The sequence below is a fragment of the Melanerpes formicivorus genome, unplaced genomic scaffold (assembly GCF_026170545.1).
Source record: "Melanerpes formicivorus ecotype bairdi unplaced genomic scaffold, bMelFor1.0.p_v2 SCAF_29, whole genome shotgun sequence".
Lineage (NCBI taxonomy): Eukaryota > Metazoa > Chordata > Aves > Piciformes > Picidae > Melanerpes > Melanerpes formicivorus.
Genome location: NW_027142381.1, coordinates 3,961,808 through 3,974,121, shown reverse-complemented (window position 1 = coordinate 3,974,121; position 12,314 = coordinate 3,961,808). Strand labels below are relative to the sequence as shown.

Genomic DNA, 12,314 nt, shown 5'->3' with positions numbered 1-12,314 from the left:
AAAAACCTCTAAGATCATCAAAAGTCCCAGCTTCTACCCAACACCTCCATGGCCACCAGACCACGTCCTGAAGTGCCACAGCTACAGATTTTTTGAACACCTCCACCACCACACTGGGCAGCCTGCTCTAATGCCTGACCACTCCTTCCTAATATCCAACCTAAACTTTCCCTGGTACAGCTTGAGGTCATTACCTCTTGTCCTGTCATTAGTTATTTGAGAGCAGAGGCCGATGCCAGCCTCACTACAACCAGCTGGAGAGAACAATGAGGTCTCCTCTCAGCCTCCCCTTTTTCAGGCTAACCAATCCCAGCTCCCTCAGCCTCTCCTCATGAGACCTGCTCTCCAAGCCTCTCACCAGCTTTGTTGCTCTTCTCCGTACACACTCCAGCTCCTCAAGGTCTTTCTCATACTGCAGTGCTCAAAACTGTACACAGCACTGGAGGTGTGGTCTCACTGGTGCTGAGCAGAGGGGCACAACCACATCCTTCCATATTTAACATATTCCAGGCTGGATTCTTCCCTAGACTGAGATTCAGGCACTCTCATTTAATTCCCTTGAATTCCAAGGGAAGTTCAGCCTATTTAATTTTTTTTCCATACAGGAAAGTCTAGTTCAAAACAATAAAAACTAGTGATCCTCATGCTGCTGGGTGCAGTTTTGAACTGGGAAGGGAAAAGATTCTGCTCATGCAGCAGAGGGAAGAGAGGCCCAGCATAAAGAATGACTGAGTGCTCCAACACGCTGGTTTCCCAGAGGAAAATGGCCCATCCACAGAGATGCTCTCCCTGCCAAAGCACTGGAGAGAGTGCTGGCCTATTATATTTGGAAGAGCCTCACAGCCTCACATGGAGATGGAAAAGATTCAAGCAATGCAGTGTGGAATTTAAATAAGAGAAGCTCCCAGAAAGTGATGGCCTTGGGTATCATCAATCCCTGTGAGAGCCCTGGAGGGTGGAAAGCAGTTGGAAGAGCAAAGTGCCTCAGCTCAGGAGTTACTACATTCTGTCAGGAATATCTCTCTGCCCAGGACAGAAGTGAGCCATGACAGATTCATAGAATGGTTTGGGTTAGAAGGGACCTTAAAGATCATCTAGTCACAGGCAGGGACACCTTCCACTAGATCAGGCTGCTCAAGGCCTCATCCAACCTGGCCTTGAACACCTCCATGACCTTCCTGGGCAACCTGTCCCAGCGGTGTTCTTTACTTGCATGTGAGCTGCCTGACAAGCTTTGTGCATCTCATATTGTAGAAGTTCCACAAGATTATCTACAGAGGCTTTTCATGTTCTTTTTTTGTATGCATAATCTAGATTCCAAGTGTCTTGCTTCATAATTAGCTCCACAGCACAGAAAATAGACATTTTGGTTCCTCCTGAAGTATTTCAGATGATCCTAGCTACTGGCTATGATGCATGCCAGAAAGATAATGAGTACACAATTCAAAACACTGCACAACTACTTCAAATAGATCCTATGAATCTGCCTGATCACATCACCCCAGGCCTGGAAAGGCTCTTTTATCCTTCCAGCAGTGGAGGCTCTACATCTGCCTTGATCTACTATCCCAATGCTGGTGCTTCCCAGCCAGGGAAAGGTGCCAGTTTTATTCCCTTCTTTGGTGGATTTCTCAAGTCAGCTAAGTATCTGCACAGGTTTGGGGGGCTGGCTGGCCTCAGCTGGTCCAAGGTCCATCTGTGCTGGGGGCCTAAGTCCCACCTATCTGCTCTCCTGATGTAAAACTCTAAAATAAGTTTCCCATGAGAACAGCACAGCAGGTCAGGTGAAGGTCAGCTCAGCCAGTGCCCTGCCACTGCCAGCAAACAGATGTTTAAGGGAAAGTGCAGAAAAGGGCAGGTATGTAAAAGTGAAGAAAAGGGAAAGCATCTCACAATCCCTTCCCAAGCAGCTGCCCTGCTCTGTGAAAGCCAGGACCAGAAGCTCCCCTGTCCACAGCAATCTCACAGCAAGAGAGCTGCCCAGAGAGAACTCTGAGCAGCAGCTCCTAGAAAACTTTGAGCAAGTTATTTTAACCTTTTGTTGTTCTTCATCTGTGGAAGAGTCGTCTGAGGCCTGAGGAGAGTTTCCAGAGCTGTTCCTTTGAGCATCTGCAGCTCCATCTGCAGTGGGCAGCACTTCCAGCACAGGCACCCTGGAGACCCCATTCCTCCCACTCCCTTGCTCCTCTGTCCTGGAGTGGGAGCAGGTGCGTGGCCGACTCTCCTGAGAAAGCTCCACGAATTTCTCCAAAGCACTGAAGAAATCAATCCTGTCTGCACTGAGGTCTGTCACCTCAGGCTGGGGATTCTGTTGGAGGCTTGGGGAATTCTGGTTTGGGGACTGAGGGAAGTCTTTTAAGCACGAGGTGAATTCTTCCATGGGAACCAAGTGCACGTTCACGTCAGGCTTAAGGGCATCGTTTTCTAGATCGTCCACTGTCAAATCAGGAAACTCTGCAATCCCCAAGGGGTGCTGGAGCTGCAGTAAGGCCTCAGAAGCATGGCAGTTATCAGGGGGGACAGAGTCTACGCAGCACCCTGCCGTACAGCCATTGATATTGTTCAGGTTCAGCTTGTCCTCCATCTGCTCAGTGTGGAAGTCTCGACACGCAAACTCCAGGTGGATCCTCTCCCTCACACACACCTCCTCGATCATGTTTGCATCCTCTGGGAGCTGCTGCTCCCTGTCTAGCTCAGCTGAGTAGATGGGAGACGTGGACTGCTGGTTGTCATTGGTCTTTGCCTCTGAGATCTGGTCTGCTGAGGTGGTGATCTCCTTTTTGTTCAGTTCCAGCCCAGCCTTGCAGATGGGCTCATGATGGTCCGAGAGGTCACTGTCAGAGTGCGAGCGCCAGAGCTTATTGTGCCGCTGTTTGCTGCAGGGAAGAAAACAAATGAAAACATTCAGTGGTGTTCTCACACACCAGAGCCAAAGCCACCTCCTAAGAGGATGCAACCTACGTGAAAAACTGTGCCAAGTACTGGAGTCACTGACCACAACCCCAGCTCCATCTGAACAGCTCAGGGTCAAACCTGCTGCGGAGGAAGTTGATCCAATAACAAACCAGCTCCCAGTAGCTAACTCCCACGGTACCACTCTGCTCCACACATGTGTTTCCCCAGCAGTATCTTATCAGTCTACTCAACAAATGCAGTGCTGAACTAACTACCAAATGTGGCCCTTTCTTAGCCAGGAAGCACTTTTCCATTTGCCAGCAGATAGCAATGACCAGAAGAGTCATGGTCTCTGGTCCTAGATGTGAGTAAACGGTGGACACTCAAAGTCCAATTTCTCTCGTGGCTCCTTCTTGGAATAGCTTCAGTGATCACTAACTGGGCTTTGGTAAACAAGGTGGTAGGGTGGGGTGAGTGGGTACAAGTGTGGGTGTAACACACAGAAGACATCAACAGTCAACAGGCAGCCCCAAAACACCACCTGCCTTCCACAGGAAGGAAGTTCAAAAGTGCTCCAGGTCATGGAAAGTCCCTTTAGGAAGGTCTGAACAGTCATAAGGCCAACCAACTGCCAGGGGCATGGCACCACCTGCCAAAACACCCAGCTCACGTCGACATGCTTGCACAGAGCAAAGGAGGCAGCTTCGGGTATTGAAGCCACACCAACTAACCATGCCTGCAAGGGTTTTGGTGAGTGACCACGGCCACAGGGCTGTGCTTCCACTGCTTGCCCCTAGGAGGAGAGCAGATACCACAGAAAGGTTCTTGGATGTGCAGGAGACCTTGCCAAACCTCTTCAGTCCCTTGCCAGTGTAAGCAGGCACTCCCAGGCACATCCATTGGCTGCAGCAAGTTAATTAACAGATGCTACGGAACTAATTACAACGTGCCAGTTTAGTCGTGGGTGCCCAACAGCTAAGGAAAACAATCCATCACAGAGTGAGCTTCCCAGCCCCACAGTCAGCGACAATCTTCATGTATGGCACAGGGCAGAATCAGGTCCTCTCAGGGAAGAGAAGGGTCCAGACTAGACAGCAAAAGGCTTTGCCCTGGGTGCATGTGTTCAGTCTCTAAGGGGTTTCGGAGCATAGTCTGACACTGGGAGCAGAACCAGGCTTGTTCCCAAGGCAGGCTGTGCTCAAGCTCTGTATGGGATGCCAAAGATTTCCCAAGTCTTTGCTCATGTAACTTAGAAAGACATTGTTGATGTTTTCTGAGGGCACTTCCCACCCTGGTGCTTCAGCGCTCAGCCCCAGCGCTCTGCTGCACATTTGATTTTCAGAGTCAAAACTACCCTCGCCCAGGAACAGACCAAACTTGCCCAGCACAGCCTTGGTCTGAGAATCAAACCAGATGCCAACAACTGCTGGGAGAGGTCTGTTGTATTCACTTTTCATTCCACACTTCCTCCAGTCCTACAAGCTGCCAGGGGTGCTAAAAGCAGGGTGAAAGAACAGGACCCCATGTCCCCTCCTAGAGTCCACAGCCACCTCTTGCAGTGATCCTGGTGCCAGGATACACAAGCTGATGGCTGCCCAGGCACTCAGTACCAGGCATGGCACATGGTCTGGGGCAGCTTCTGGGTTGGCCAGCTTGTGTCCACACCAGCATTTGACCAGGACCCCCCCCCCCACCTCCCACCACACTGCAGCAAGCTCTCCAGGCTCCAGCATAAACCCACAGCTGTTAACCCCCAAGCTGCACAAGGCAGAGGGGGGATCCCAAACACTCTTTTCCTGTAACTTATTCATAACTAATACAAGCAAGAGGGCTGGCTCAGCCTTTCTGTGTCTGTCACCAGAGGAAGGGACAGTTTGACTAACCCCAGGAAGTATGACATTCCCAAAGAGCAAAACACACTTGTTGTTGTGACTAAAAGCAGGCAGGGGGTTTTCATTTTACAGCTGGAAAACATATCCCAGTTGCTCTAACCCCAACACAAACCTGTAACTAGATAGTGTGAGCACATGGCTGCTCTCACATACCTTCCCTCTGAAATCTGAGCAGTCACATGAGAGTGAATCTGTTGGATTTTTGGGTTTGATGGCTTGGGGTGTTTGGTTCTTTTGTTGTTGTTTGTTTTAACCTGTCCTGGAATACCACAGCAACAAACAAGGCAGCCAGAGGGTAAGGCTAAATAACACAGAAAGGAAATGAGGCAGTTTGGAGCTGAGAAAGGAACTGCATAAAGAGGAACCATCCCTGCAGCACTGAGAGGCCAATTCCTTGCTTCAGTGAAGCCTGGGTTTACTGCAGGCTTTTCAGAGCCACACAGATGTAATGCACTGCTCCTGCATTTTTTAAAGCCTCCCAAGTAATCCTGCTTGTGCCACTGTATGGGGACCTGCAGAGTAGGTCAGGAGCAGTGGTGTGCTTGCACGGGAGGGAAGCCACACAGCACAGACACCATGGCAGCCAGAAAGATTGACCTCCTGAAAAATAAATTACTGGAAGACAGCAAAAAGCAAAAAAACCCAAAATCCTTAACCAAAATATTTGTACAGGGCAGCTTTGCAGATGTGCCACCAACTACCACACTGAGAGATTACCTCAAGCAACTGCAGGGCAGTGGTCTGAAGATGTGATACACCAGCTGCTCCCAGCCCAGGGCTCCTCACAGGTGTTCACCAACCTGTTGCAAAGGATGCTGGTGTGCTTTTCATCTCTGAAAAGCTTCTCCTCCTTCCAGTCCACCCCAGCAAGATCTCATTTCCCAGTCTGCTTAGTGCTACATAGCACACCAGAGCTAAGCACTGACCTTTATTAAGTGGTGCCAGCAGCATGTTTGGTGTCACGAGGCACCACAGGCAGGTGTGGTGTCTGCCTCAAAGAGTTTCAGTCCAGAAGAGCACAATTTCTTAAAATATCTATTCCACTGTGATCTACCCTGTCACTTGATACTACTTGGCTGCTTTTTCAGTGAGGAAGAGGGTCAGTCAGAGTTGGGAGAGCGAGAGAAAGTTCTGTGGGTGCACCTGATCAGGGAATGAGCTGTGAGGAGCCCTCAGGTTGCTAATCTGTGCAGAGAGGGAAAGAGGCAGCACACTTCAGTGACAGGAGCAGCTCACACAAGGAGTTTGGTGTAAACTCTGGACTCCAGGCCTGGCCCAGGAGCAGAGATAGCCAGACTGTTAGAGAGCAAGTGGAGAGCAAAGGAGGAACAGCAAGTTACTGGCACTGGAAAGGGGAAGGGAGGTCTTTGCAAGTATATAGGAGAGACTAAAAGGGACAAAACCAAGCAGAGGGCAGAGGCGAGAAGCATGCCCTGAAGAGTGCACAAGTGTCCAAGCTGCTGCAAGAACATCCTAAGGCAGGCACCTTTCAGCAGCACCAAGGAACTATTGAATAATTATTTTGGTCAAGACACATCAGGAGCCACCTCCTGTGGCAGGAGACTCCTCTTGGGTAATCCTGCTTGCTTCAGATCTGCTCCCTGGCGAAGTACAGCAGGATCCTAAACAAAACACCAGAATCTGGCGAAAGAGAGTATCACTACCTCCTTCCAGCTGATCACGTGAGGGTGTTGCTTAACACAGTTTACAAGTTCATTTCTCAGAAACATGTCCTACTGATGTCTCTTTTACTAATCAGGTGGTAGGCTTGGGATTACAACACACTTGCCCATACCCAGGCCCAGCTCCAGACCAGCCTCAGGACTCCAGGCAGGAATAAACAGCGCTGTTGCAATACACAGAACATCCTGTCCCCTCCCCTAACAGCAGCACTTACCCAAGGGATCTAAATAAAACCAAACCAGCTGCTGAGGAGGGGCAGGTTCAACAGGGAGCTGTAAGGCTGAGACAAAGCAAGCTCCCTGCCAAGTGATGTTTCAGACAACAGGGACACCATTTATCTCTGCTGCAGCCTGCACAGCTCTGAGGGCTGCATTCGGATGGCAGCTCACAGGATGCTAGTCTCCAAAAACAGCCATTCTAGGAGCCAAACAGCCTCCTAAAAGCTCTGGGATGCTGGTCTCCAAAAAACAGCCATCCTAGGAGCCAAACAGCCTCCTAAAAGCTCTATATTACCCCCGTTTTCCCAGGCTCAGGTGGGATAGCCCATGAGAACGGAGCGCTGTCTTTCCCAACACAATCACCAGCTTACACAAGGCAGTGCTGGAAGTTCTAATTAAAATAATGGAGTCCATCATTTCAGTGCTGTGCCTGGGTAATCAGGATCATTCCTTCCACTCACCTGGCCAGCAGGATCCCTTGGTATTCCTCCAGCTGCCTCATGAAGCTGGGATTGGGCTTGGTGACGGTGCGCCGCTCCTTCACGTAGTCGTAGGCCCTGTCCAGGTTCCAGCCGTACTCCTTCATGGCGTAGGCGATCACCGTGGAGGCCGAGCGGCTCACCCCCATCTTGCAGTGCACCAGGCACTTAGAACCATTTTTCCTGAGGCAGGAGAAAGACAAAGAGAGGATCATTAAATAGAAAAAACAGCCTCTGAGAAGCTGAAGAAAATAGCAACTTCTTTACCAGAGCGTTATGGAACACATTGTCAACACTGTGGCCACAGCTGAAGTCTGGGATGAGATCTGATAATCCAATTTACAAACTGGAGCAAGACACAGAAAGTGAAGAACAAGGTCTTAATACTCTTAACAGATTTTGTTACAACAGCTCTGCTGAAGCTTTTATCACAAAGCAGAGCAATGTCAGCTGTTTAGCAGCCTTCACAAATCTCTGCAAAGACAAATATGGCATCCTTGAAGCCAGCCCAAACGGCCCACTGGTACCAGGCAGCATTCCAAGTAAAAGGGGCTTATGTCACACTTCAGAAACACATCACTGCAAGATACTGAGCACTACACAGGGCAGCCCCTAGCACAGAGATGTTGCTCTGCTGCAAACTTCTGATGGCATATTATTGTGTTTGGCAAGTGACTGAACAAGCCCAACAATGACACCCCAGCTGACTTCCATCCACAGCCCGAGACACCAGTAGGTGCAAATCCAGTCAACAGCCCCATGGACCAACCTGGCTGATTTTTTTGATGCCACCATTTCTTAGGACTGTCTATAGGGAGAAAGCTCACCCTATACACTCTGTTTTCAACAGTCCTTCACCTCAGTACCTGTCCAAATGCAAGCAAGTGGAGAAGATAACCTCCCCATGGCTGGAGGCAGATCTCATGTGATGGCTGCGGTGCAGCACTCTGCTGCAATCAGATGGAAGATCCTTCAGCTTTGATTCACTTTTCCTCATTGAGCACAAAGCAAACAGTGCCTTGGAGTGCAACAAGCAGCTACAGTGCTTGGTGAGGCTGGTCTGGAGCCTGAAAGGGCAGCCAGCACTCTGCTCCAAGGAACTACAAAGCATGTGTCTGCTGTGAAACACGAGGAGGTAGGCTATGGCCCTTCTGTGTGAACTCGGTGTGCTGGGCAGTGCTGGCACGGTGCGGGCTGAGAGAACTTGCTTGGGTTTGGCACCTTTAATGTTCTCCTCCAAGTGAAAGGTTTTCTGGATTGCCAGCCACGTGAAGTTCCCACAGGACAAATCAGGAGGCCACAGAGCACACAGTCATGTGCCTCAACAAGCTCAAACCTCAGCTGCTGGCAGCTGCCTGAGCCTGTACCTGCATCCACGCTGCCCAGACACTGAGGGATGTCTGCACTGGTTGGGCTGTACTGGGCTATAGCAGCCTTTAGATTGCTCTGAGACTTTCCTAACTTGGCAAGTCAAATTAGTCCAAGCACTGCAGTGCCTTTAGTGATTCTAAAAACCCCAAACACAACAAGCAGAGAAGGTAAAGAAGGGGGCATCATAATTGCCCTACTTTGGAAGATTATTAACTTACATCACTTCATACACAGTAACTGAGGCCAAATTATTTAGACACCTATAGAAAATAACCTGGGCAGGAGAATACTGAGAATGACAACTTCAAGTCAATACACAAGGGAATACAATGATGTCTTGCACTCAAACAAATCAGCTTTTAAAGGCTATGAGAAACTGCAAGCACCAGCTATGGTTAAGAGACGACAGCCTTCTAGAAAGGCAATAACACTTTAAAGGCAACATATTCCAATCTGCTTTCTGACCAGTTCTCCTTTAAGAAGGCTGCTGAATTAACTGGAGGCAGTTGATATAATTGGGATGCAGTTCTTTGCAGTAAAAAAGCCCTACTTTCAGCATCCACTATCAGATTACTCACTGGAACTGGCAGCTCAGAGACCTACACAGGCACTGCCTCTTGTGGAAGTTTGCTTTGGAACATTACACTACAAGAAATCACTTCCAGACTATGGGCTTCATCATACAACCTCACAAAGCAGGGAACAGCTTATGTTTGTGTTTGGCTTATAAGGTTTTGGTTTCTTCTGTTAAAGCCTGCTCAATTTGTTCCAGCCTTTCCCCCACACCAGCACCTCTGCAGATCCACCACAGTTCCTAAGCGGCGGAGCTCTCTAGCACAGGAATGAGCTCCTCCACTGACTGCCTGGACTGCAGCTGGGCAGAAACCTCTCACTGGTCCTAACCTGCTTCTGATACAAGCACCCACAAGAATGTGGAAGGCAACTGTAACACAATTACAAAATGAAAATGCTTTGATCCTAAGCAGGCAAGGAGGAAAAAGTAAAGCAAATCAGTAGGAAAATATAAAATGTTTAGTATACATCTTCTAAATGTCTTTGTTCTGCCCTGGAAAGACTTACTTTGCCTTGGAGATGAATTTGTAGGTGTCATTCCAGTAAGCCAGAAGGTCTGTTGCTTCTTCATCATACACCCGGATGTTATGGTACTCGAAGAGGCCAGGGAAGAAGTTATCTATTTCTCGAGTCACATTCAGAATGTACCGCACCCTGCAGGGGACAGAGAGCAGATAAGCCTGCAGAGTGTGCACAGCACAGCAAGTTCAGAGATAGCACAGCTGCTACACAACAGCCTGGCCTTGCTTGGCAAGTGGCAAAACTTAAAAGCATTTTTGAAGTGGCATTTTCAACATGCAGCCCTTGGAAACCAAACTGAAGGCAAGGAAGCAGTGGTTAAAACAGACAGAAGGCTTTGCTGCACAATTTAGAGCCTGGTCTCTGATAAAAGGGCTTCCATCCACACTTCCTCTGTGGTATGTCAGGTTACACTGCTTGCCCATCATCTCCCTAGTCTGTTAGCAACTCTTGTGACACAGGAGCTCCTGCACAGACTGCTCAATTAGTGTTTGGACACCTTCTGCAAGCCTGTTTGCACAAACAGCACAGAAGGATTGAAGGCATAAGCTCCTGAGCAACACTATAGTTAAATGAGTGCATAAAATAACTACAGAGAGATTTAGCAGACAATGAGCCACTGGGGAGGATTTCTTTCTTATCCCTAAAATTTCTGGAGAGGAAGCTGCTAGAGAAAGCAGATGGTATTTATGTACAACACATTCAGTATTTTTAGCCCTGAGGGTTACTCCTAAGATGTTTATGAACTGCACTCATGCTGGGACATCAGACAGAACAAGAGCACTGCAAAGGAGTGATCTTTCTTTTCCCTAGCAGGCATGAGATTGTTGGCAGTCAAGTAGGACCTGTCTGACCCAAGGAAAGGGCAGCAGGCCCTGAGCTGAATGAGAGTCAGTTTTGCCAGGCTGATCCTCCAAGGTCTGCTATCAATTCAGTTCAGCAGTGATTAGCTTTTCTCCCTAAATAATGATTTGACTGCAAAATCTTGGTGCTTAGATGGATCTGCTCCAGAGAAAGAACACTCTAAGCTTACGACTGAAAGGTACACAGGGCAGGAGACAGAGGAAACCATCAGGGCTAAGCCTGAGAGCTACAGCACTTTACATCCTACTGGGCCCCACTCAAAGCAACAAATGCTCTTTGACAGGTTTCCCTTCCTGCCAGAGTCTGGAGCTCCAGACTCCGAAGCGCCTCTGTAATTGCGAGACCTCAGTCCAGAACAAGGGGCTGGAGCAGAGGGCATGGAGCCAACCACGCAGCATCCACTTCAGTAACTGTAGCTATGAGATTGCTCCCTGCCTATGTTCAGCAAGGGGATGTCAGTCAAGGTCAGGGAACAAGACTCTTTTACTTTAGAGTGCCTATTTGTGGGATGTGGAGTTTGGAGGAAGCAAGAGCTTGTTCTGATCTGCAAACCCTTTGGTAAGACTAAGGTTACACAGCAGGTATGGAAGGGAGTTTGTTGCACAGACAAGTGTTGAGGCCAGGCTCTTGCTTTTAAGCTGATGACCTGAAGCTACTTACCCTCTGTTCTGCAAGTCTTCCAAATTGGAGGCGTTCCATTCTGAGCCCTGCAGGGGAAATATGCAAAGGGACACATCAGTCAGGAGGAAGGCATGGCCAGACAACTGATGGAGGGAGGGATTGTCAGCAGGGAACTGGAGGAGGAAGCTGGCCAATCAAGTACTGGAGAGCAGGGAGGTTTGAGTAAAGGGATACACAGAAGAGCGCTAAGGGGCTGACGTTCGGTGCCTTATCTCCCGCCATTAACCTGATCTATGCTGAAGCAACAAGTAGCTCTGCAAAGCAGGAGCCCAGCACCATGTGCTGGCACTTCCTACAAACCACCGACAAATCAACCTCTGCAAAGAGGAGACTGCTCCACCCTTTCCCTGGAGGCTGCTGCCAGCTCTGGCCCATAGAGCACAGACTGCCTGCATTTAAAAGCCACCCAGGTGCTCTTTAGACATCAAACATCCATCTTGCACATCAAAGGCAGCAGCACCGTAAGCTCACTTGGGTAACACCTCTTCTCCACACGTTCAAAGCCTGAGAGAGCAGAGAAATAAACACATTAAACCCTGGCTCCTCTCTACAGCACACACAGGGCCAAGCTGCTTGCTTCCTGCTCAAACACAAACTCTGAGGATAAAACTACTCAAAGGCTTCCTCCAGATCCAAAGGTGTACAAGAGATCTGCTCCCTGGCCTACAAAAGCTCCTCATAGAAAGACAATTCAAATGGAGGAATAAGCAAGAGGTACACAGCTACCATCACCAGTAAAACAGCATTGCTCATGGCTGCTCCCACAGCATGGGCTTCTGTATCACCATAGGGCCAGAAGAGGCAGAGCCAGGATGACCTGGCCCTTGGAGCATACCCACTGCCTGCCCAAGAGTGAGAACTCCCCTGTCGTGCAGCAGAAGCAGTGTCCACCCAGAGGCTGGGTTACTGCTTGCCCCAGAAAGCGTGCAGACACCCTACATCTGAGACAGGTGAGCTCCAGCAGCTCTGACTCAGACACACTTGTGCACCTGTGACAGCACTTGCAGAGGAGTCCTGAGCCCTCACTGCCTCTAGGTGCACACAGGCAGAAAAGGACTGGACTACTGTTCTGGCAGCTACTGGAGACAAGACTTCATCTTGTCTTGACACTTTTGGAATACAACATCCACAAAGCAGCT

The 12,314-nt window shown here is 49.2% G+C and overlaps 1 protein-coding gene across 1 annotated transcript in view; it reads right to left on the bottom strand.

The window, feature by feature from the left end:
- Positions 1–12,314, bottom strand: part of SSH2 (slingshot protein phosphatase 2) — a 105,019-nt gene that overhangs the window by 6,628 nt on the left and 86,077 nt on the right. The window contains 4 exon segments of the mRNA XM_068154519.1: positions 2,036–2,876; positions 7,150–7,350; positions 9,619–9,765; positions 11,155–11,201. Of these exon segments, the coding sequence (XP_068010620.1) occupies positions 2,036–2,876; positions 7,150–7,350; positions 9,619–9,765; positions 11,155–11,201 (1,236 nt within the window).